This window comes from Mustelus asterias, chromosome 6 (assembly GCF_964213995.1).
Source record: "Mustelus asterias chromosome 6, sMusAst1.hap1.1, whole genome shotgun sequence".
In the NCBI taxonomy this organism is placed as follows: domain Eukaryota; kingdom Metazoa; phylum Chordata; class Chondrichthyes; order Carcharhiniformes; family Triakidae; genus Mustelus; species Mustelus asterias.
Genome location: NC_135806.1, coordinates 134,869,535 through 134,895,385, shown reverse-complemented (window position 1 = coordinate 134,895,385; position 25,851 = coordinate 134,869,535). Strand labels below are relative to the sequence as shown.

Sequence of the window (25,851 nt, the reverse complement as noted above, 5' to 3'; positions counted from 1 at the left end):
CCACTGATTCACTGCCCTCTGAGAGAAGAAATTCCTCCTAATCTCTGTCTGAAATGGGTGACCCCCCTCACTCTGAGATTATGCCCTCTGGTCCTCGACTCTCTGACAAGGGGAAACAGCCCCTCAGCACCTACCCTGTCAAGCCCCCCGAGAAAATACTTTTTGATCACAGGCATTGTGCCAGGGTGGATTGGGACAAATGGATAAACAATGTCAGTCTTGTTATATTTTTCCCAGTGGGTAACTATATTCTCTGAGAGGCGGGATTATTAGAAACCTGTTCCAGCTAATATGATTTCTGTATTGCCCGCAGGCCTCGGTCCCGTTCCAGAGACAGCGGGGAGGAAACTGAGGCCATCCAGGAACGTTTCTTCCGGCCTCACTTCCTGCAAGCACCGGGGGACATGGTCGTTCAGGAGGGGAAGCTCTGCAGGATGGACTGCAAGGTAAGCAGAAACTGATAAGTTCATAAGATATAGGAACGTAATTAGGCCATTCGGCCCATCGAGTCTGTTCCGCCATTCGATCATGGCTGTTATGCTCCTCATCCCCATTTTCCTGCCTTCTCCCCATAACTCTTCAACCCATTACCAATTAAAAATCTGTCTAATTCCTCCTTAAATTTACTCACTGTCCCAGCATCCACCGCACTTTGGGGTAGCGAATTCCACAGATTCACAACCCTTTGGGAGAAGTAGTTTCTCCTCAACTCTGTTTTAAATTTGCTCCCCGTTATCCTAAGACCTCTCATCCTAGAATGCCCCACAAGAGGAAGCATCCGCTCCACGCCTACTTGATCCATACCGATTATCATCTTGTATATCTCAATTTGATCTCCCCTCATTCTTCTAAATTCCAGAGAGTATCGGCCGAAACTGTTCAATCTCTCTTCATACGACAAACCCCTCATCTCTGAACTGCCTCCAATGCCACTACACCTTTCCTCAAATACGGGGACCAAAACTCTGCACAATACTCCAGGTGCAGCCTCACCAACGCCTTGTATGGTTGCAAGAATAGTATATATAGTAATAGCAATAAAGCTGGAAATCAGAAAGATCTGGGAAAACTCAGCGGATTCTGTGGAGGGAGAAACAGGGAAAATGTTCCTTCTCCGATATGAAGTTTTAAGTTTATTTATTACATGAGGGAGAATTTAGCATGGCCAATGCACCTGACCAGCACGTCTTTTGGACTGTGGGAGGAAACTGGAGCACCCAGAGGAAACCCACGCAGACATGGGGAGAACATGCAGGATTAAGGAGAATCCTAAGGCATTCTATTCATACGTTAGGAACAAAAGAGTTGTCAGGGAGAAAATCAGACCTCTCAGGGACAAAGGAGGGGAATTATGCTTAGAACCCAAGGGAATAGGGGAGATCCTAAATGAATACTTTGCATCGATATTCACAAAGGAGAGGGACGTGTTAACCGGGAGTGTCTCGGAGGGAGGTGTTGACCCGTTAGAGAAAATCTCCATTACAAGGGAGGAAGTGTTAGGTTTTTTAGGGAACATTAAAACTGACAAAGCCCCAGGGCCTGATGGCATCTATCCTAGACTGCTCAGGGAGACGAGAGATGAAATTGCTGGGCCTCTGACGGAAATCTTTGTCGTTCCTTTGGACACAGGTGAGGTCCCTGAGGATTGGAGGATAGCGAATGTGGTCCCGTTGTTTAAGAAGGGTAGCAGGGATAACCCGGGTAATTATAGGCCGGTGAGCTTGACGTCTGTGGTAGGGAAGTTGTTGGAGAGGATTCTTAGAGACAGGATGTATGCGCATTTAGAACGGAACAATCTCATTAGTGACAGACAGCATGGTTTTGTAAGAGGGAGGTCATGCCTTACAAATTTGGTGGAGTTTTTTGAGGAAGTGACAAAAACGGTTGACGAAGGAAGGGCCGTGGATGTCGTCTATATGGAGTTCAGTAAGGCATTTGACAAAGTCCCACATGGCAGGTTGGTTAAGAAGGTTAAGGCTCATGGGATACAAGGAGAAGTGGCTAGATGGGTGGAGAACTGGCTTGGCCATAGGAGACAGAGGGTAGCGGTCGAAGGGTCTTTTTCCGGCTGGAGGTCTGTGACCAGTGGTGTTCCGCAGGGCTCTGTACTGGGACCTCTGCTATTTGTGATACATATAAATGATTTGGAAGAAGGTGTAACTGGTGTTATCAGCAAGTTTGCGGATCATAATCATAGAAATCAAGAAACCCTACAGTACAGAAAGAGGCCATTCGGCCCATCGAGTCTGCACCAACCACAATCCCACCCAGGCCCCACCCCCACATCTATCCACTAATCCCTCCACCCTACGTATCCCAGGACACTAAGGGTAATTTTTAGCATGGCCAATCAACCTAACCCGCACATCTTTGGATGACACGAAGATGGCTGGACTTGCAGATAGCGATGAGCATTGTCGGGCAATACAGCAGGATATAGATAGGCTGGAAAATTGGGCGGAGAGGTGGCAGATGGAATTTAATCCAGATAAATGCGAAGTGATGCATTTTGGAAGAAATAATGTAGGGAGGAGTTATACAATAAATGGCAGAGCCATCAAGAGTATAGAAACTCTAGGTGTGCAAGTCCACAAATCCTTGAAGGTGGCAACACAGGTGGAGAAGGTGGTGAAGAAGGCATATGGTATGCTTGCCTTTATAGGATGGGGTATAGAGTATAAAAGCTGGAGTCTGATGATGCAGCTGTATAGAACGCTGGTTAGGCCACATTTGGAGTACTGCGTCCAGTTCTGGCCGCCACACTACCAGAAGGACGTGGAGGCTTTAGAGAGAGTGCAGAGAAGGTTTACCAGAATGTTGCCTGGTATGGAGGGTCTTAGCTTTGAGGAGAGATTGGGTAAACTGGGGTTGTTCTCCCTGGAAAGACGGAGAATGAGGGGAGATCTAATAGAGGTGTACAAGGTTATGAAGGGGATAGATAGGGTGAACGGTGGGAAGCTTTTTCCCAGATCAGAAGTGACGATCACGAGGGGTCACGGGCTCAAGGTGAGAGGGGCGAAGTATAACTCAGATATTAGAGGGATGTTTTTTACACAGAGGGTGGTGGGGGCCTGGAATGCACTGCCAAGTAGGGTGGTGGAGGCAGACACGCTGACGTTGTTTAAGACTTACCTGGATAGTCACATGAGCAGCCTGGGAATGGAGGGATACAAACGCTTGGTCTAGTTGGACCAAGGAGCAGCACAGGCTTGGAGGGCCGAAGGGCCTGTTTCCTGTGCTGTACTGTTCTTTGTTCTCCGCACAGACAGTCACCCAAACTGGGAATCGAACCCGAGTCTCTGGTACCGTGAGGCAGCAGCGCTAACCACTGTGCCACCGTGCCGCCCATGTTCTTGGGAACCAGAATTATCAACCAGAAACTGGTAAAAAGAAATAGTCTGATGGGATGTTCTCCAGTCAGGGCCCAATGGATGGAGCACTGAGTCAGAAGGTTATGAGTTCAAATGGCTTGACACAATATCTAGGCTGGTTCTCCCAGCGCAGATCCAAGGGAGTGCTGCACCGTTGGGGGTGCCATATCTTTAGACCAAGGCCCCAGTGGTGACATTGAACATAGAAATGGGGTTGAGTAGATAGCTCCGATGCGATCTAACGCTGGCATTGACATAGTGAGCTGAATGGATTCTTTCAGCTGAAGTTCCTGATTATATCACCTCTGACCCTGAAGGGGAAGAGGTCCCGTAATTCTGGCATCACGGGGTAAGTAAATTGTGCATCTGGCTTAAACATTGGTTAACATGCGATTCTCTGGCGTTTGTTGATGTTCTCTGCAATAGCGATGACCTCGGGTCATCCAACAAAACTTAAAGGCTTCCAGATGAAAGTCCCGGCCCTTGTTTGCTTGATGATTCTTCATTGGCAAACATTTTTTGTTCTTGAAGTTACTGGTTGAGGTCTTTCTTGGATTGGAGAGGAAATACTGCCGGTATAAGATAAACCTCACACTGGGTAAGCGTGCTGTGCGTGTTGCTTACATTTTGAGGATCGACAGGAGTTGTGCAACTGAAGTGGCTTAACCCGTCTTTTCTAACTGATGTACACTTGTTGTTTTGCAATTTGACATCATGGTTCCCAAACGTTAACTCAATAAACCACACTCACTGTCCACTTTGGCACGGTGGCTAGCACTGCTGCCTCACAGCACTGGGGACCTGGGTTCAAGTCTGACCTTGGGTGTCTGTCTGTGTGGAGTCTGCACGCTCTCCCCGTGTCTGCACTGGTTTCCTCCGGGTGCTCCGGTTTCCTCCCACACTCAAAAGATGTGCAGTTTTAAAGTTTATTTATTAGTATCACAAGTAGGTTTACATTAACACTGCAATGAAGTTGCTGTGAAAATCCTCTAGTCGCCACACTCCGGCGCCTGTTCGGGTAACACTAAGGGAGAATTTAGCATGGCCGATGCACCTAACCTGCACGTATTTTGAAATGTGGGAGGAAACCTAATACCTCTAGTGCGGAGGGAAGCGGGGGGGAGAGGTGGGAGGGGGTTACTCTTTGGTCTGATCAGGGTGTCCTTTAAAGATGGTGCCCCGATCTCAGTGCAGCCGGGCATGTTAAGGCCCCCCCCCCATATGATGGCGTGAATCTCACCCAGCTGCTTTTTTGTGACAGAATGTGGTCAGAATGTAGTAAGGGCGTGGAATGCCCTGCCTGCAGCAGTGGTGGACTCGTCAACATTGAGAGCGTTCAAGTGGTTATTGGATAAACATATGGATGATATTGGAATAGTGTAGATTAGAGAGGCTTTAGATTGGTACCACTGGTCGGCGCAACATCGAGGGCCGAAGGGCCTGTACTGCGCTGTAATGTTCTATGTTCTAGATCTGGAGAGAAAACCGGCCTGTTTCTCTGGAGAGAAACGATTCCGCCCATAGTTTCCACTCTGTTCGGGTGAATGTGAGGCCACAACAAACTACCCATGATGCAGGATAGAATGACAAACGAGAGGGACGATTTGAATTTATATGGTGCCTCCCATAACCTGGGGACAGCCCAAAGTGCTTTACAAACAATGGAGTGTGTAGTCACAATGTAGGAAATGCAGCAACCAACTTATAAACAGTCCAAGTATCAGTGTGTTAGTGTCCAGAGAACCTCTTTCAGTGCTGCTGGATTGAGGGATGAATATGGACCAAAAATCCTCAAACAAATGCCACCAGTTCCAACATCCTTCCCCAGGGCTGTCCAGCAATCTCACACCCTCTGTGTGAAAACATTGCCCCTCTGGATCCTTTTGTATCTCTCCCCTCTCACCTTAAACCTATGCCCTCTAGTTTTAGACTCCCCCACCTTTGGAAAAAGATGTTGACTTTCCAGCTGATCTGTGCCCCTCATTATCTTACAGACCTCCATGGTCTTCTATGTCCTGAGGTTGTGAAAGGTGTTATATAAATGCGAGTCTGATGTTTTCTTGTCACGGTGAAGTCGAGGGGAGGTGGGAAGCTCCATTTTCTTTTGAAGTTCAGATCACCGCAGGCTGGATTGCACTCACATCTTGAGCTGTAGACTGCAGTGAATTATAGGTATGAAAGGCAGACAGAATGTTAACATAATAACCTGGGGGCATTTCTGACAACAGTTCGTAATAGACATTATGCACGTACGTATCACTTCCACTCAGATAACACGAGTCAAAATGCAGAACATCAGACACTTGAGCTCCAACCCGTTCTGGACTGAGTCAGATTGACTGAGCCGCGAGATCACAGCCCAACCGAAATCGTGGAGTTGAACTGTTTGCTTCTGAACAGGTCCCATGCCGGGAAGCTGAGGCATTTCCCCAGCTCCAGGTGTGAATTTGCAACGTGAAGGTCAATGTATTAAAATCGCCTGACTGGTGTTCTTCACCAACTGTGATAAAAACATGTCACCATCAGCATAAAGCCTCCTCTTTCAAGCCACATAATAGCTCATCAAGGCTTAGACAGCCAAACCCATTTGTAACAGTGTTGGTTTAACAGGTATACCCGTGGCTTGTTAGTTGAGCGTAGATAATGGCTTTGGGATGGGCTTATTTTGGAAGCATTGTGTAGTGCACAGGTGCAGGTCACCTCCCTGGAACCTGTTTATGTTCCAGCACTGAAACCTGACAAAGGGGACCCTTTATCTTCACATCTCCCCCGGGCATGTGTGTTCCTTATCTCCACATCTCCTCTGAGCGTGTGTGTCCCTTATCTCCACATCTGGAGGTGGTGGGCGTTTTCCCACGGGAAACGTTTAAACGCTTTTTTAGGTTTTCTTTACATCACCCCTCCTGCCGCTGAAGCGTACACAAGCTGAACGTGAGACCTACCAAAATTACAAAGTTGAGGCTCAGGAAAAGGCCAGTTGGTCCAGCGAGTGTTGACAATGTCAGAATGATCGGAGAATCAGGACTGAACACTGACACCAACATTCGGGTCCCACACTCACTAACATCAACATTTGGGTCTTACACACACTGGCCACCCCCCACCCGCACCCCCACACCCCCCCGCTCCTCCCCCCCCATCTCCATCTCCCCAACATTCCTACCACCACCAGGGCCAATGAGAAGAGGGATCCTCTGGAAGATTCCTCTCTCCAACCTGTTCCAAATGAATGAGATCAATCCAAGAGATCCCGCAGGCCAAGTGGTGCTAACCTTCTACCTGATGCCTCCGGAATCTTCTGTTGTCTTTCTTCTGTCTGGAATCTGTCTTTGTTTGGTACCTTTGCTATTCAGATGAGGCTTTGAGCTAATAGCTATTAGCTGTGACAGAGAGCAGTTGCTGTGTTTCTGGATCTGTGTGGCAGGTATCTTTCTTCAGTTTGTACCACTGCCCCCCCCATCTCTTATACCCCTGATGACATACAAACATCCCCACAATACGATTGGTTCTCAGGTTGCCAAAACGTCAAATTTAAATCGAATATGCTGCTGTTACCCAAGTGCCTAATTTAAATTGATCGGTTAAATTCAAAAGCCTGTTCTGATTTAAGTGCTTGAAGCTTGTTACCAAAGCAACCCTGCTGTTTTGCCTTTCAACACAAATGTTTTAATCTGTGTACTGCTTATACACCTGCAATTTTTAAAAAACTTCTTCGTTAAACTTTAAGTACAGAAAAACACTACTTTTTTTTAAACAGATCATGGAATACTATCACCTCTTCGCATTTTACAATTTTTAAAAATAATTTTACAAACACCAACTTTGCAACAATCCTAACTTGGAAATATATCACCATTCCTTCACTGTCACTGGGTCAAAATTCTGGAGTTCCCTCCCTAATAGCACTGTGGGTGTACCTACACCATGTGGACTGCAGTGGGTTCAAGAAGGTGGCTCACCACCACCTTCTCAGGGTCAACTAAGATGGACAATAAATGCTGGTCCAGCCAGTGACACCCACATCCCGTAAATGAATTCTTAAAGATGCCCTTGTTTTTAAAACCACCTGAGAGGGAAAATGGGGCTTCAGTTTAACACCTAATCTGAAGGACATCTGACAGTGCAGCAGTCCCGAAGTATTGCGATGCGAGTCCCAGCTTTGAGTTTTGTTTTCAGGTCTCTGAGAAGTAAAATTATTTATTAGTCACAAGTACATTAACACCACAATGAAGTTACTGTGAACATCCCCAAGTCGCCACACTCCGGCGCCTGTTCAGGTACACTGAGGGAGAATTTAGCATGGCTAATGCACCAAACCAGAACATCCTTTGTACTGTGGGCGGAAACCGGAGTACCCGGAGGAAACCCACGCAGACACGGGGAGAACGTGCAGACTCCACACAGGCAGTGACCCAAGCCGGGAATCGAACCCAGGTCCCTGGAGCTGTGAAGCAGCAGTGCATGAACCAAGAAACCTCTGACTCAGAGGAGAGAGAATGCTAGCAGTGATGTTCAGACTGACACCCAAAGCTGACGCATAAATGGAAACCTTGGCTTACAAAGTACTAAAGCACTTCAGGGGAATTCTGTGGTGTGATTAATCTGTTATCTGTTTCACATCTGTCTCAATCACCGGTGCCTGAGGGGGAAGCTGTTGTGTTGTATGCTCACCAGTTCTCCATTGCGTGTTTCTACAGGTCAGCGGTCTTCCAACTCCGGACTTAATTTGGCAATTGAATGGGAACCAGATCCGTTCCGACAACAGCCACAAGATGCTCGTACGTGAGAATGGTGTTCACTCCCTGGTCATTGAACCAGCCACTTCCAGAGACGCTGGGATGTACACCTGCATAGCCACCAACCGAGCTGGCCAGAACTCTTTCAGTCTCGAGCTAATCGTTGCAGGTACAAACTACAGCCCCTTTACAATAGGGGAGGCGATGGCCTCGTGGTATTATCGCTAGATTATTAATCCAGAAGCTCAGCTAATGTTCTGGGGACCCGGGTTCGAATCCCGCCACGGCAGATGGTGGAATCTAAATTCTATAAAAGATATCTGGAATTAAGGATCTACTGATGACCATGAAACCATTGTCAATTGTCGGAAAAACCCATCTGTTTCACTAATGTTCTTCAGGGAAGGAAATCTGCCTTCCTTACCCGGTCTGGCCTACTTGTGACTCCAGAGCCACAACAATGTGGTTGACTCTCAACTGCCCTTCAAGGGCAAATATTTGATTTATTATTGTCTCCCGTATTGGTATACAGTGAAAAGTATCGTTTCTTGTGCGCTATACAGACAAAGCATACCGTTCATAAAGAAGGAAAGGAGAGAGTGCAGAATGTAGTGTTACAGTCATAGCTAGGGTGTAGAGAAAGATCAACTTAATTCAAGGTAGGTTCATTCAAAAGTCTGATGGCAGCAGGGAAGAAGCTGTTCTTGTGTCAGTTGGTACATGTCCCTCAGACTTTTGTATCTTTTTCCTGAAGGAAGAAGGTGGAAGACAGAATGTCCGGGGTGCGTGGGGTACTTCATTATGCTGGCTGCTTTGCCGAGGCAGCGGGAAGTGTAGACAGAGTCAATAAATGGGAGGCTGGTTTGCGTGATGGATTGGGCTACATTCACGACCTTTTGTAGTTTCTTGTGGTCATTGGCAGAGCAGGAGCCTTACCAAGCTGTGATACAACCAGAAAGAATGCTTTCCATGATGCATCTGTAAAAGTTGATGAGAGTCGCAGCTGACATGCCAAATTTCCTTAGTCTTCTGAGAAAGTAGAGGCGTTGGTGGGCTTTCTTCACTACAGTGTCGGCATGGGGGGGACCAGGACAGGTTGTTGGTGATCTGGACACCTAAAAACCTGAGGTTTTTGACCATTTCTACTTTGTCCCCATTGATGTAGACAGGGGCATGTTTTCCACTGAGTTCCTGAAGTCGATGACAATCTCATTGAGGGAGAGATTATTGTCATCGCACCAGTTCACCAGGCTCTCCATCTCATTCCTGTACTCTGTCTCGTCATTAGAGATGGGCAATAAATGCTGTCCCAGCCAGTGAGGCCCATGTCCCATGATTGAAATTTTAAAAAGCCTCAATCTGAGATGGGACCGAGTCAGAGGTTATTACGTCACTGAGCATCAAACAGAAGAAGGCGATCACGGTGTATCACGTCATCCGCCGCCCAGTCTCCATCAGATCTTCCAGACTGGGTATATACGCTCTGGCTAACACGATCAAATGTACTACAGAACAGAGTTTAATACTGAGGCAGAATTGAATTTAACCTCTCACATCGACCACAGTTGTGTAAAGTCCCCTCTCAGATGTTCATCCCGATGTGAGCCTGGTCCCTGTGTCTCCGAATATCCCCACCCAACCGTCAAAAACTAATCACTGGATGTTCTATATCTGGGTAACTTGCTTAGAGGAAGAAATAGTCTAGCGACAATACCACTAGGCCATCGCCTCCCCCATGATGCCCAGCCCTTTATCTTGTAGCTATGTCCCTTTGTTCAAGACTCTCTCCTCTTTGTAACTGTTGGAGTGCCTGACTGAGCAGCAATCCTCACTGGGCTGAGAGTGGGACATTGGTTGTCTCGCCCAATCAGCTTTCCATCAGCAGTATTGGAAAATGAACAGAAGCTTGGGCCTGAATTTGCCCCCAACATCTGAAGAGTCAGCGGACAACACATTCCCGCCAATTCCTGCAGTCCCAATGCCAGTTTCTGCTGTCGAGCGTTGATTGACAGAGGCAGGAAATCCACCCAACCACACGGGAGGACCCGCCGCCGGCAGCTTTTCAGTCACTCCAGGCACAGTGCTGCAGTGGCCGGAAGAGGCATTGCAGGGAGAGCTTCCTGGCATCAAGTACCAGGGACCTGAGGACAAAGTCATTGGAAGGAGATGGGGAATGGCCTTTAATTGGCTAATTGAGGGCCTGAATTGAGGCAAGGGTGGGCTTCCCGTCCAAGGCCCTTCCTGGCATAAGAAGTACTTGGCACGCCATAACATTCAAGGCTATGGGCCAAGTGCTGGCAAGTGGGATTAGATGGGCAGGTCAGGGCCTTTCATGCATCGGTGCAGACTCGATGGGTCGAAGGGCCTCTTCTGCACTGATTCTGAGAGGTCACGGCAGACGGAAACCCGGGGGAATCCCCTCCATGCGGTTCTATGCCTGGGGGAAGCGGGGTATGGTGAGGGGAGCATGAAATTCTGACATTGGAATTCAACCCTTGTGGCAAAATAAGAGTCCATTTCTTTTTTTTCTTACTGACTTCATTGTGTTCCTCCCTGACAGCTAAAGAGATGGTGAGAGCCCCGGTATTTATCGAGAAGCTGCAGAACACCGGGGTGGCCGAGGGATATCCAATACGGTTAGAGTGTCGTGTCTTTGGTGTGCCGTACCCTCAGATCTTCTGGAAGAAGAACAACGAGTCTCTTACTCAGAACACGGAGCGAGTAAGGTGAGCGGTGTTCAGGATTTCCTGCCCAGCTCACACAGCCGGGGGTTGGTTGTAGTGATGTGCATGTACCTTTAAGGGTACATTTCTTGAACGGTAGTCCATCGCTGTCCGCCATGAGACCGGACGAGATATTAGTAATCCAATGTGCTCAATAGACATGTTGATGGGTCAGGCCCATCTTGAATGCCCATCTTTGACTGCCCTTGACAAGATGGTGGTCGGCTGCCTTCCAGAGTGGCTTTCTCGGCCATTTCAGAGGGCAGTTAAGAGCCAATCAATTTGTTCTGCTTCAGGAGTCGCATGTCGGCCAAATTAGACAGGAACTGGGGAATGTGGATTGGGAGCAGCTATTTGAGGGCAAATCTACATCTGGCATGTGGGAGGCTTTTAAAGGACAGTTGATTGAAGTGCAGGAAAGGCATGTCCCTGCAAAAATGAAGGTTAGAAATGGCAGGATTCGGGAACCATGGATGACAAGGGAAATTGTAAGCTTAGTCAAAAGGAAAAAGGAAGCATATGATAGGTCAATAAAAACTGATGAAGCCCTTGAAGGAGTATAGTAAAAGTCGGAAGGAACTTAAACATGGAATTAGGAGGGCTGATAGGAGTCATGAGTTATTGTTAGCAAACAGAGTCAAGGAGAATTCCAAGGCTTTTTATGCATATATTAGGAGCAAGAGGATGGCAAGAGAAAGAGTAGGCCCACTCCAGGACAATGGAGGGAAGTTATACATGGAGCCACAGAAAATGGGTGAGATCCTTAATGAGTACTTTGTATCGGTATTCACCAAGGAGAAGGACATGACGGATGTTGAGGTCAGGGATAGGTGTGTGAACGCTCTAGAGAATGTCACTATATCGAGGGAGGAAGTGTTGAGTACCCTAAATTGCATTAAGGTAGACAGGTACCCAGGGCCAGATGGGATCTATCCCAGGTTACAGTGGGAGACAAGGGGAGAAGTAGCTGGGGCCTTGACAGATATCTGCCAAGGAAAGTGGTTGAGACAAGGACAATAGCAACACTTAAAAACATTTGGATAAGTACGTGGATGGGAAAGGATTAGAGGGGTATGGGCCAAACGTGGGCAATTGGGACTAGCTGGGAGGGCAGCATGGACAAGTTGGGCCGAAGGGCCTGTTTCCATGCTGTATTGCTTTATTACTGGATAAGGATGAGCCATCAGGTTTTTACAACAATCCAGTAAGTTTCATGGTCATCAATAACTGAGCTAGCTTTTATTCCAGCTTTACTTCGAGTGCGGCACGGTAGCACAGTGGTTAGCACTGCTGCTTCACAGCTCCAGGGACCTAGGTTCGATTCCCGGCTTGGGTCACTGTCTGTGTGGAGTTTGCACATTCTCCTCGTGTCTGCGTGGGTTTCCTCCGGGTGCTCCAGTTTCCTCCCACAGTCCAAAGATGTGCAGGTTAGGTTGATTGGCTATGCTAAAAAATTGCCCCTTAGTGTCCTGGGATGCGTAGATTAGAGGAATTAGCGGGTAAAATATGAAGGGATATGGGGGTAGGGCCTGGGTGGGATTGTGGTCGGTGCAGACTCGATGGGCCAAATGGCCTCTTTCTGTACTGTAGGGTTTCTATGATTTCTATGATCTATGAGTTGTACTACATTTCCCAGCCTCTGTGCTGGGATGTGAGCTCACGTCTCTAGATTACTAATCAGTAGCATAACCACTGTGACGCCCTCCCCCTAAGCTGGAAAACTTCCCTTTTGTTAAAGGAACTCCCTCCCTAACAGCACTGTGGGTGTACCTACACCACATGGACTGCAACGGTTCAATAAGACAGCTCACCACCACCTTCTCGAGGGCAATTAGGGATGGGCAATAAATGCTGGCCTAGCCAGAGACACCCACATCCCCCGAAAGAACAGAAAAAAGAGAACGTGTAAAACCACATCATCTAGAATCATAGAATCCCTACAGTGCAGAAGGAGGCCATTCGGCCCATCGAGTCTGCACCGACCACAATCCCACCCAGGCCCTATTCCCGTAACCCCACATATTTACCCTGCTAATCCCCCTGACACTAGGGGCAATTTAGCACGGCCAGTCCACCTAACCCGCACATTTTGGGACTGTGGGAGGAAACCGGAGCTCCCGGAGGAAACCCACGCAGACACGGGGAGAATGTGCAGACTCCACACGGACAGTGACCCAAGCCGGGAATCGAACCCGGGTCCTGGCGCTGAGAGGCAGCAGTGCTAACCAATGTGCCACCCATAGTTTCATCATAAATTGAGATGTTAGGTTTGTATCTCCTGTAAACAATCAAATCCCACAGATTCCATCCGCCTTGAAACTCTCTCCACAATTATAACCCTCAGCGATGGTAGGCCCTTCATCAGACAAGAAGAACATAATTACAGTTTATTCAAATCCCTTCAATTCTGAAGCCGTCCACTGAAAGGGAAACCAGATAGTCAAAGTTGTTTTAAATGTATGTATGTGGGTAAAATGCGTCTGTCTATTATTAAAACATAGCCATTTTCTACATTGTTCTATATCTTCTGATGCAGATGCATTCATTATCAACTATAGCATGTATTTATATAGCACCTTTAAGGTAGAGAAATATCCCAAGACGTTTCACAGGATTGTCAGACGGAGCTTTGGCAATAGGTAATTAAGGAGATATTATGATAGGTTACCAAAGACAGAAGCTTTAAGGAGTGTCTTCGAGGAGGAGGGAGAGAGAGAGGCTAAAAGGGGTTATCTCCAGGGATTATTTTCCAGGAAGCTTTTCGTTATCAGCACAGTAAAGTCAGAACATGTGCCCTCAGCTGTGAAAGCACTGTCCTATCTATTTTTGCATCTTGCAGCCCTGTAGACAGTATGGTGGCACAGTGGTTAGCCTCGCAGCGCCAACGACCCAAGTTCGATTCTCGGCTTGGGTCACTCTCTGTGTGGAGTCTGCACGTTCTCCCCGTGTCCACGTGGGTTTCCTCCGGGTGCTCCGGCTTCCTCCCACAGTCCAAAAGACATTCTGGTTAGGTGGGATTGGCCATACTAAATTGCTCCTTTGTGTCCCAAGGTTTGTAGGTTAGGTGGATTAGCCACGGTAAATGCACGGGGTATGGGGATAGTGTAGGGCGGTGTAGACCTGAGTATTTGGAGGGTCAGTGCAGACTCGATGGGCTGAATGGCATCTGTCTGCACTGGAGGGACTCTATGCTTGGGTCACTGTCTGTGTGGAGTCTGCACGTTCTCCCCGTGTCTGCGTGGGTTTCCTCCGGGTGCTCTGGTTTCCTCCCACTGTCTGAAAGACGTGCTGGTTAGGTGCATTGGCCATGCTAAATTCTCCCTCAGTGTACCCGAACAGGCGCCGGAGTGCGGCGACTAGGGGATTTTCACAGTAACTTCATTGCAGTGTTAATGTAAGCCGACTTGTGACACTAATAAGTAAATTTTAAAACTTTAAATGATTCTAAATGTTGCCAACAACAGGGAGACAGCTGACTTCAGAGATACAGCTCCCCTCCATTAGAATGATAACACCCCTACAGTACAGAAGGAGGCCATTCGGCCCATCATTTCTGTATGGACCATAATACCACCTAGGCCCTATTGCCCTGCTAATTTACCCTGCTAATCCCCCTGTCACTAGGGTCAATCTTAGCATGGTCAATCCACCTTACCTGCACATCTTTGGACTGTGGGAGGAAGCCAGAGCACCCGGAGGAAACCCACGCAGACACGGGGAGAACGTGCAAACTCCACACAGACATTGACCCAAGCCAGGAATCGAACCCGGGTCCCTGGCGCTGTGAGGCAGCAGTGGTAACCACTGTGCCACCGTGCCACCCAGCGTCATTATCTGCAGTAGAAATACAGGAGAATCGGTGGTTTTATTGTTGTAGAATCTGTTTAGGCTACGTAAATATGAAGTCAGTTCTTCACATGTGATTTTACTGCAGCGACTCACCAAGGCCCCTTAGACTCATAGAGGTTTACAGCGTGGAAACAGGCCCTTCAGCCCAACTTGTCCATGCCACTCTTTTTTTTAAACCCCTAAGCTAGTCCCAATTGAGTGGCTTTCTTGAAGGTCAACCCACGGAAAGCAACAGGCCCGGATGGGGTCGCCGGACATGCACTCAGATCCTGCGCTCCTTTGCGAGCACCTCCCAAACCCACGAACGTTACCACCTAGAAGGGCAAGGGCAGCAGACACATGGGAACATGAGCGCCGAATTCTCCATTCTCGCTGTCAGCGGTAGTGGGGCGAGTGAGACCAGAGAACTCCAGACCAAAACCTTTAGCATTGATTAGAAGATAAGCACCAAGGAATTGAACAATGGGGATTGGGAGAAAGCTCTTTACCCCAAGACTGTTCAGAATGTGGAGCAGAGGAGATGAATAACATAGGTGCAGATAAGGGGAATGTGGAAAGAATAGAAGGATATGGTGATGGGACAAAATGATCAGGGTTAGAAGGGAGCTTGTGTGGAGTGTAATCACCCAGCATTGACTCGTGGGCTTTTTAAAATTCATTTGTGGGCCAGCGTTTATTGCCCATCCCTGGCTGCCCTTGAGAAGGTGGTGGTGAGTTGCCTTCTTAGAATGATAGAATCCCTACAGTACAGAAGGAGGCCATTCAGCCCATCGAGTCTGCACCAACAACAATCCCCCCCCCAGGCCATATCCCCATAACCCCACATATTTACCCTGCTATTCGCCCTGACACGAGGGTCAATTTAGCACGGACAATCAACCCAAACCCGCACATCTTTGGACTGTGGGAGGAAACCGAAGCACCCGGAGGAAACCCATGTGGACACGGGGAGAATGTGCAAATTCCACCACAGACAGTGACCCGAGGCTGTAATTGAACCCGGGTCCCTGGCGCTGTAGGGCAGCAGTGCTAGCCACTGTGCCACCCTTGAATCGCTGCAGTCCACGCGCTGTGGATTGTTAGAGAGTGAATTCCAGGATTTTGACCCAGCGACAGTGAAGGAACAGCGATATATTTCCAAGTCAGGGTGGTGGAGTGGCTTGGAGGGGAACTTGCAGGTGGTGGTGTTCCCATGTGTCTACTGCCCTTGTCCTGCTAGATGGAAGTGGTTGTGGGTTTGGAAGGTGCTGTATGAGGAGCCTTGGTGAATTGCGGCAGTGCTGAATGGCCTGTTGCAGATTACAGGTAGAGTGATAGGATTGCACTGAACGTTTCCTTGTTGTAGTTCCATTCTGTTTGAGTAACCGCGATACTTTTTTCATTCCTCAGCATGCACCATGACAACAAGGGGTACATCTGCCTGCTAATTCAGCCAACCACAAAGGAGGATGCTGCATGGTACACTGTGTCTGCTAAAAACGAGGCTGGGATAATATCCTGTACGGCCAAGCTGGACGTTTACAGTGAGTCCAACCCTTCACTTTGGCAACTCAACCCCAGAAGCGTAACATGTTCCCTGATTTGTCAGAAGCATTTACATTCATATAGCCACTTGAGGCCTCGGTTTAATGCCTTATCTGAAAGACGGCACCTCCAACAGTGAAGCGCTCCCTTAGTAGAAGCGGCTGGATATAGCACTTGGGGCCAACGGGATCAAAGGTTATGGGGAGAAAGCAGGATTAGGCTATTGAGTTGGACGATCAGCCACGATCGTAATGAATGGCGGAGCAGGCTCGAAGGGCCAAATGGCCTCCTCAAAGAACAGTACAGCACAGGAAACAGGCCCTTCGGCCCTCCAAGCCTGTGCCGCTCCTTGGTCCAACTAGACCATTCGTTTGTATCCCTCCATTCCCAGACTGCTCATGTGACTATCCAGGTAAGTCTTAAACGATGCCAGCGTGTCTGCCTCCACCACCCTACTTGGCAGCGCATTCCAGGCCCCCACCACTCTCTGTATAAAAACGTCCCTCTGATATCTGAATTATACCTTGCCTCTCTCACCTTGAGCCCGTGACCCCTCGTGATCGTCACCTCCGACCTGGGAGAAAGCTGTTCACCCTATCTATACCCTTCATAATCTTGTACACCTCTATTAGATCTCCCCTCATTCTCTGTCTTTCCAGGGAGAACAAGCCCAGTTTACCCAATCTCTCCTCATAGCTAAGACCCTCCATACCAGGCAACATCCTGGTAAACCTTCTCTGCACTTTCTCTAAAGCCTCCACGTCCTTCTGGTAGTGCGGCGACCAGAACTGGGCGCAGTACTCCAAACGTGGCCTAACCAGCGTTCTATACAGCTGCAACATCAGACTCCAGCTTTTATACTCTATACCCCGTCCTATAAAGGCAAGCATACCATATGCCTTCTTCATCACCTTCTCCACCTGTGCTGCCACCTTCAAGGATTTGTGGACTTGCACACCTAGGCCCCTCTGTATTTCTATACTCTTGATGGCTCTGCTATTTATTGTATAACTCCCCCCTACATTAGTTCTTCCAAAATGCATCACTTCGCATTTATCTGGATTAAATTCCGTCTGCCATTTCTCCACCCAATTTTCCAGCCGACCTATATCCTGCTGTATTGTCCGACAATGTTCATCGCTATCCGCAAGTCCAGCCATCTTCGTGTCATCCGCAAACTTGCTGATAACACCAGTTACACCTTCTTCCAAATCATTTATATATATCACAAATAGCAGAGGTCCCAGTACAGAGCCCTGCGGAACACCACTCGTCACAGACCTCCAGCCGGAAAAAGACCCTTCGACTGTTACCCTCTGTCTCCTGTGGCCAGGCCAGTTTTCTACCCATCTAGCCACCTCTCCTTGTATCCCATGAGCCTTAACCTTCTTAACCAACCTGCCATGAGGGACTTTGTCAAATGCCTTACTGAAATCCATATTGACGACATCCACGGCCCTTCCTTCGTCAACCGTTTTTGTCACTTCCTCAAAAAACTCCACCAAATTTGTAAGGCACGACCTCCCTCTTACAAAACCATGATGTCTGTCACTAATGAGATTGTTCCGTTCTAAATGCGCATACATCCTGTCTCTAAGAATCCTCTCCAACAACTTCCCTACCACGGACGTCAAGCTCACTGGCCTATAATTACCCGGGTTATCCCTGCTACCCTTCTTAAATAACGGTACCACATTCACTATCCTCCAATCCTCAGGGACCTCACCTGTGTCCAACGAAGAGACAAAGATTTCCGTCAGAGGCCCAGCAATTACATCTCTTGTCTCCCTGAGCAGTCTAGGATAGATGCCATCAGGCCCTGGGGATTTGTCAGTTCTAACGTTACCTAAAAAACCTAACACTTCCTCCCTTGTAATGGAGATTCTCTCTAACGGGTCAACACCTCCCTCTGAGACACTCCCAGTCAACAAGTCCGTCTCCTTTGTGAATACCGATGCAAAATATTCATTTAGGATCTCCCCTATTCCCTTGGGTTCTAAACATAATTCCCCTCCTTTGTCCCTGAGAGGTCCGACTTTTCCCTGACAACTCTGTTCCTAACGTATGAATGAAATGCCTTAGGATTCTCTTTAATCCTGTCTGCCAAGAACATTTCGTGACCTCTTTTTGCCCTTCTAACTCCCCGTTTGAGTTCTTTCCTACTCTCTCTGTATTCCTCCAGAGCTGCATCTGTTTTCAGTTGCCGAGACCTAACGTACGCCTCTCTTTTCTCTGTGATCAGACCCTCAATTTCCCTGGTTATCCACGGCTCTCGAATCCTACCTTTCCTATCCTTCCTTTTTACAGGCACATGCCTGTCCTGCAGCCTTATCAACTGCTCCTTAAAAGACTCCCACATGCCAGACGTGGATTTACCCCCGAACAGCCTCTCCCAATCAACGACCACCAATTCCTGCCTAATCCGGCTATAGTTAGCCTTCCCCCAATTTAGCACCCTCCTCCTGCTCCTACCTTCTATGTTTCTATGTTAGTACGTCATGGGGTTTGCAAGGTGGCACAGTGGTTAGCATTGCTGCCTCACAGCGTCAGGGACCCAGGTTCGATTCCCAGCTTGGGTCACTGCCCATGCGGAGTCTGCACGTTCTCCCCATGTCTACGTGGGTTTTCTCCGGGTGTTCTGGTTTCCATCCCACATTCTGAAAGTCATGCTGGTGAGGTGCATTGGCCAAGCCAAATTCTACCTCAGTGTATCCAAAAGGCGACTCGGGGATTTTCACAGCAACTTCATTGCAGTGTTAACGTAAGCCTACTTGTGACACTGATAAATAAACTTCAATAAAAAAGTTTGTTCATGGGCTATGGCCACAGCAATTATTGCCCATCTCTGAGGCAGTTTTTAAGAGTCAACTACACTGCTGTGGGTCTGGAGTCACATGTAGACCAGGTAAGGACGACAGATTTCCTTCCCTAAAGGACATTAGTGAATACAGATGGGTTTTTACGACAATCGCAAATGGTTTCGGGGTCATCATTAGATTTTTACTTTCCGATTTTTATTGGATTCAAATTTCACCATCTGCCGTGGCTGGATTTGAACCCGGGTCCCCAGAACATTGCCCTGGGTCTCTCGGTTACTAGTCCAGTGACAGTACCACTATGTCACTGTCTCGACAGTGAAGTGTCAACCTTGATTTTGCACTAGAGCCTGGACCTGTAACCTCCTTAATTTAAGTAGCACCTGTCACATCCTGGGGCTGTCCCAAAACCTTCATCCAGCCAATGACATACAAAGAATAAAAAGATTAATGGTAGAGGGTTCTAAAGCTTAAAGGTCATGAGAAAAATCTTGTTTGAGGGCAATGACATTTAAACATCTGTCTTTCAAACAGTCCCAGTGCGCATCACGGCCAGTGAAGTATTTTGGAACAAGTACAGATGTTACAGCAATGGTCTGGTTACCAGACCTTCATTACATGTGGCAGTGTTTGTCTCAGCGTGATGATTTGTACTGCTGAAAAAGGAGATGTGTCAAAGGTTTTTGTCTTGTGCTCATCAGGCCACTTGGCAAGAGCAGCAAAGTTAAAGTTTATTTACTTATTAGTCACAAGTAAGGCTTACATTAACGCTGGAATGAAGTTACTGTGAAAATCCCCTCGTTGCCACAGTTGCCAGTTCGAGTACACTGAGGGAGAATTTAGCACGGTCAATGCACCTAACCAGCACGTCTTTCGGACTGCGGGAGGAAACCAGAACACCCGGAGGAAACCCACGCAGACACGGGGAGAACGTGCAGACTCCACACAGACAGTGACCCAAGCCGGGAATCGAACCCGGGTCCCTGGCACTGTGAGGCAGCAGTGCCAACCACTGTGCCACCCTGCCGCCCAATTTACCGATATAAGGATGGAAAACAATAATTTATACGGTGTGAGAAGAGAGTGCTGATTGGTTGGCAAGTAGACTCTGGTTGTTTGAAATTTAAACCAGGTAGTTTGACCCTGATTGGTCAAGGCATTGCCCTGAAGAATGAACCAGCAAATGGCTCTCACTTATTTTGTTTAGCTGAAACAGTTGCAATGTGTGTACATGTTCTTCCTGTCTGCAAAGAGCAGGACCCTGTCTATTAATACATGTAGCTTCCAATACACGCAAATATGTCACACTGCGAGCCGACTGCCAATCTTAAATTGGTTGTCAGTGTAATTCTTAGTGCACTGATGATTATTTAGCAAACGCTGCTCAATCATGGAATCACATCTAACGTTGAACACTATGTTTTGAGTTTGCAAGCATAGTCTGGTTGGGTACAGTCAGTACTTTGTCCATTGGCTGGGACATGCTGTTTGATACGATCACCGGTCTTTGGGACATATGACCTACGTATGTAGCATCGCTCGGACACCAAAATTCATATAGCACATTATTATTTGTATGATAGAACATCTGTTTCGCTTGATGGCAACATCTTATTAGTGGTGAATACGACTCATGTTGCCACTGAATAGTATCAATGTGATACTGCTCGTTTCACCTGTTGCTCAAAGTTTTGAGAGTCAAACTACCTGGTTTAAATTTCGAACAATGCTGGGCAGTTAACTTTCAGTCACCATCAACTGGTGCATTCTCCCTGGCAATGCCTCTATCAATCAGACTCTGCTGGCCTACCAATCAGCACTTTCTTATTTTTCACTATAGATTGTTGTTCCCATCTTATCAGTACTCTTGTCAAGTGTCCTGATGAGTGCGAGGTGAAAAGCTTCGACATGTCTCATTTTTTTCAGCAATGCTCAAGTTCTGTACCACCCAAACGACTGTGATGTTTTGTCTCATCGCGATGCATTGAGATTGAGTGCTATCCCCAACAGTGATCTAAACTCTCAGAAACTCTTTGGGTGGGATTTTCCGGCCGCGCTTACCCCAAGGCCGGATATTAAGGATGTGATTGGACTGGAGGGGGTGCAGAGGAGATTCACCAGGATGCTGCCTGGGATGGAACATTTAAGTTATGAAGAGAGATTGGATAGGCTTGGGTTGTTTTCTCTGGAGCAGAGAAGACTGAGGGGTGACCTGACTGAGGTGTTCAAGGTTATGAGGGGCATGGACAGGGGGTGGATAAGGAGCAGCTGTTCCCCTTAGTTGAATGGTCAGTCACGAGGGGACACAAGTTAAAAGTGAGGGGTGGGAGGTTTAGGGGGAGATTTGAGGAAAAACCTTTTTACTCGGAGGGTGGTGATGGTCTGGAATGCGCTGCCTGGGAGGGTGGTGGAGGCGGGATGCCTCACATCCTTTAAAAAGTACCTGGATGAGTACTTGGCACTTCGTAACATTCAGGCCTATGGGCCAGGTGCTGGCAAGTGGGATTAGGTGGGCAGGTCAGGGCCTTTCATCCATCGGTGCCGACTCGATGGGTAAAGGGCCTCTTCTGCACTGTAGGATTCTGTGAATTCCCACCTAAGGTCAACGGATCTTTGCATGGTCTTCCCCCGCTGCTACGATTCCCGTGGGAGCGGGACAGGAAAATTCCACCCTTGCTTTATTTATAGTGCTCTTTGATTTTTTTTAATTCGTGCGACATGAGCGTCACTGGCTGGCCAGCATTTATTATCCATCCCTAGTTGCCCGAGGGCAGTTGAGAGTCAACCACATTGCTGTGGCTCTGGATTCACATGTCGGCCAGATTGGGTAAGGATGGCAGATTTCCTTCCCTGAAAGACATTAGTGGACCACTTGGGTTTTACTGACAATCGGCAATGGTTTCATGATCATCAGTAGATTCTTAATTCCAGATATTTTTTATTGAATTCAAATTCCACCATCTGCCGTGGTGGGATTCGAACCCAGGTCCCCAGAACATTAGCTGAGTTTCTGGATGAATAATCCAGTGCTAATACCACTGGGCCATCGCCTAGTCTTGCATTTATAAAGTACCATTCATGACCGCCAGGCTCAAGATCCGAAGTGCTTTGTCGCCAACGGGAGAGAGCTTTCTACTTTGCTTTCATTTGCTGAAATCCTGTCTTTGTTTTTTCGCCCGCAGCCCCTCAGTGGCACCAGACTCCCAGCTCCAAGCCAAAGAAAGTGCGACCCTCCACCAGCCGCTACGCCGCGCTCACCGACCAAGGACTCGACATCAAGTCAGCGTTCCTGCCTGAGGCTAATCCCCTCCACCTCAGCCCTCAATCCAACCTGGTGGAGAGCGATGACCTGTAGCCAAACTCTCGGAGAGAGGGGACACGAGCGAGAGAGAGAGAGAAAGGGAGAGAGGGACAAAGAGGAAGTTATCTGGATTACACGCAGAGGGAGAGGAACTGCCTCTCGTGGTGGGGGGGTTGGGGTGGGGAGGGGAGGGGGTGTGAATGCATCCAGACCATCATTTCGTCCAGTCCGTACACACCGAACACCTTTGCTTTTTTTAAAAAAAATATGCGTCAATACAAAATGTGTGCGATAGGGTGAGGACAGTTCGAACGGAAATCAAAGAGAAGGCTGACTGGTACTGGATTGGATTCGGCACATTCATACATTTTGTAATCCATGTCTCACCTTGCATGGTTGGATTGTAAAGTAGGTGTTTTGCTACACAGTGGCTTCAGTTTTATTATAAACCATTTATATATACGTTTATATAAACCATTATATATACGTTTTTAAAAGGATATATCTCAGATAGTCAGCATCACCAAGTGCCTGGACTCAACAGCGGTATAATGCAGGTTGCATCAAGACTTGAGGGTGTTGTATTCTGTGCGTGGTGACTCGATGAGGAGGGGTTGTGTTCTCTTTAGTTTGTTTGGAAATGGGGTGGGGGGGGCAAAAGGTGTGGTTATTTGTGCATTTTGGGAGCTCCAATTCCGGTCTAGCTTTGGGAAATTTAAACAGGGTTTTTCCAGTAAAGCAGCAAAAGGTCCCATCAACCAATTGTTATCTGGCAAGGTGGTCAGTCCTGGATTTCATATCGACAAAGAGTCTTTCTTGGACCATGGCGCACCTTGCCCAGTTTCGCTTGAGCATTTGCCTTTTCATCATCTCTTAATTCACTCTGCGGCTTTTAAATAGCGGAAAAGTCTATCTATCTGGCCACTAACGCACATTGTGCTACTGGTGTGTATTAGACCAGAAGCCAAGGGGGACTTTTGGCTGGACTGGCACTATGTGAGGAGGCTGAGGAATTGTTGAGTGAACCAATCCACACCAGAGATCTGTAGTGGTCTCTCCCCACCCCCGGGGTCAGAATTGTCCGACTGGCCCCTTCCTCTGGGCGAACGGCTACAGATCTGCCTACAGTACTGGGTCGAGTAATTGGCTGACACAGTCAGGGGGCATGCGGACACCTGTGAGGCAAGTCATGTGCAAAGCTGGTACTGATTCTCCAGCCCTTGGCTAAATTCGCACCCCCCTCTCCCCCCAGACGCTGCTCTCCCTCCATCCTTTGGTGATCTCTCACATGTACTTCAATGGATTGATCTCTGCGACTCAGCGCTATGGTCGCAGAAGCACATTGATAATCCTGGAGCAGCCAGCATGCAAACCGGTCTTGCCTCCAGGTGAGAGAGAGAGAGAGAGAGACAGAAAGTGCCACTGTAATTGGAATGGGAAATGGTGGGGGGAGCAGGGGGGAAGTCGGGGGGGGAAGTACAGGCTCCCGTTTGCTGTCATTCTCTCTCTGGTGGCTGGAGTTTTAGTACAACTATTGCGAGTTCTTCCTTTTTGAAAGAACCTCCTTATTGAATCACCTTAATCCCTGGAGGAGTTGAACATTCTCTTATCTATTGCACTCTGTGATGTGTTTAGGTTGTTTACCGTGACGTGGGCTCAATTTAGACTTAATGGAACGGTTGATTTTGGGGTGGGGTCGGGGTGATTGTTAATTCCTTTCATCCGCCTTTTCCATTTGGCAATCAGGGGAATTTTGATAGCTCAGAGAAAGTGTTGTTGGTTTGAGTTAGTCAACCGGGCTGGTCGATAACGAGATGGTTGCATTGAAGCAGCAGGAGTTCAAAATGCGTTGGTCACACGGATCGTAGCTCATTTCCCTGGGAATGTTCTCCTCCTTGCGATGCAGAGGAGACGGATTCGGAATCACATTCGGAGACGAGGGGTCCTGAGAGGATAAGGTGATATTTAAAATGAATACAGGAGTTAGCCAAGTTGATACACACACACAAAGCTTCCAGAATGCATTCCAGGCCTCAATTCCAAAAAAAAAGATGTGTTAAACCGCCTTTTTAATCGCGATTTTGCTCTTTGCAATATGGGAATGAGGGAAAACGCAAGGCGGAGATATCCTGATCCAAACATTGGTCTGGATGAGATCTGTAGTTCCTGGACTCACTCTAAGATGTCCTTTGCCAAGGAATGGATGGATGGCTCGCCAGAGGCGACCGGTACGTTGCTGGAGTTGGCTCGTCTGTGTCAAGTGCCGCCTTAGCCCGTGTAGCTGACTGGTTCCCATTTGCCGCCTGCAATTACTCCTCCTCGCTGGTGGCAGGGACAAAATCCAAAATGTCCGCCTCTGAAGGCCGGAACGGCTTTCGATTCAGGCAATAACAATGATCAGAACCAGGAAAGGAATGTTCAGAAGGACTCTGGGATACAAGGAGACGCTAGGCGATGGTGCATTATATCGAGAATGACTGTACTCGCAAGCAAAAAAAAAATTCACACATTCACTATTTAAAATATGCAAACGTTCGTGTCTAATTTCAGCTCAGACCTTTACGATTAATCTGCCTTTGTGTTTCATTGTTTGAGGTCTGATGTTGAAAGAATTGTTCTATTGCTATCTGGTACTGTATAATCCCAGCATTTTAACCCCTCAATATTGTATCAAGAGAATCTATAAACATGGGCTTCTGGTTTCACCCATTTAGCTAGTAAAATAAAATCAAGTAAACGTTAAGGTTGATGCTGATACACGGTGGTTGAGAACTGGACAAGTGTAATTGCTGCCCCTGGCAATGCCCTTCTTGCCATGCCTGAGTCTCTGGCATTGCCACACTTGTATCAGTAACGATGTGAATGTAGCTTGCTTATCTACTCTGCAAGCTTCACTTGCCTTGGGCTAACACTTCATCTTAATATTACGGCATCTCTTGAGGAAAATGCTTCTTTTTCTGTGACAGGTTGCAAGGTTTTTTTAAAAAATGCTGCGTTTGCCACTTCATGGCTTGTTTGGCTGAGATTTTTCTTGTGGCGTTTATAAATTTAATAAAAATGCTGGAATAATTTAAGTGTTGGCGTTTATTTTGGGTTGCCTGGTGCATGGGTACCAGCTTGGACACAGACTGCTACCCCACCCCCCACAGCCCCCAAGGTTTGACATCTTACCATCGTTTGTGGATTTTTATACCCCTTCCCAGGGAGGCAGGCTGGCGGGGGTGGGGGGGTGATTCCGGTCATGAATTTGGGTGGGGTGGCAGGGGTGCTATGCCCATCAATGACCCACCTCTGCCTGAATTTTACCAGCAGCGGGATAAGTGTGTGGGGAGGGGGGCACACTCTTGGGTGGATTTAAGCCTTTATGTGTCTAATTAATGAACACTTGAGGTCCTCCTCTGGCTGTTAATGACTTGCAGGCTCCGGGAGGGGTTCAGATGTGGGGGAGTGGAGTGGGGTGGGGGGGTGGCTCGACAGGTCACTCTGCTTGGGCCTTGAGCAGGAAGGGATGGGAGGTGGGGGTGTCCTGCA

The 25,851-nt window shown here is 47.9% G+C and overlaps 1 protein-coding gene across 5 annotated transcripts in view; it reads left to right on the top strand.

The window, feature by feature from the left end:
• palld (palladin, cytoskeletal associated protein) overlaps positions 1-25,390 on the top strand; it is a 460,036-nt gene extending 434,646 nt beyond the window's left edge. For all 5 annotated transcript variants that reach the window (XM_078215142.1, XM_078215143.1, XM_078215145.1 and 2 more), the window contains 5 exons: positions 314-446; positions 8,069-8,276; positions 10,668-10,833; positions 16,069-16,202; positions 22,202-25,390. In XM_078215142.1, coding sequence (XP_078071268.1) covers positions 314-446; positions 8,069-8,276; positions 10,668-10,833; positions 16,069-16,202; positions 22,202-22,374 — 814 coding nt within the window. In that variant the 3' untranslated portion in view covers positions 22,375-25,390. The remainder of the gene's footprint in view (positions 1-313; positions 447-8,068; positions 8,277-10,667; positions 10,834-16,068; positions 16,203-22,201) is intronic.
• The last annotated feature ends 461 nt before the right edge of the window (positions 25,391-25,851 follow it).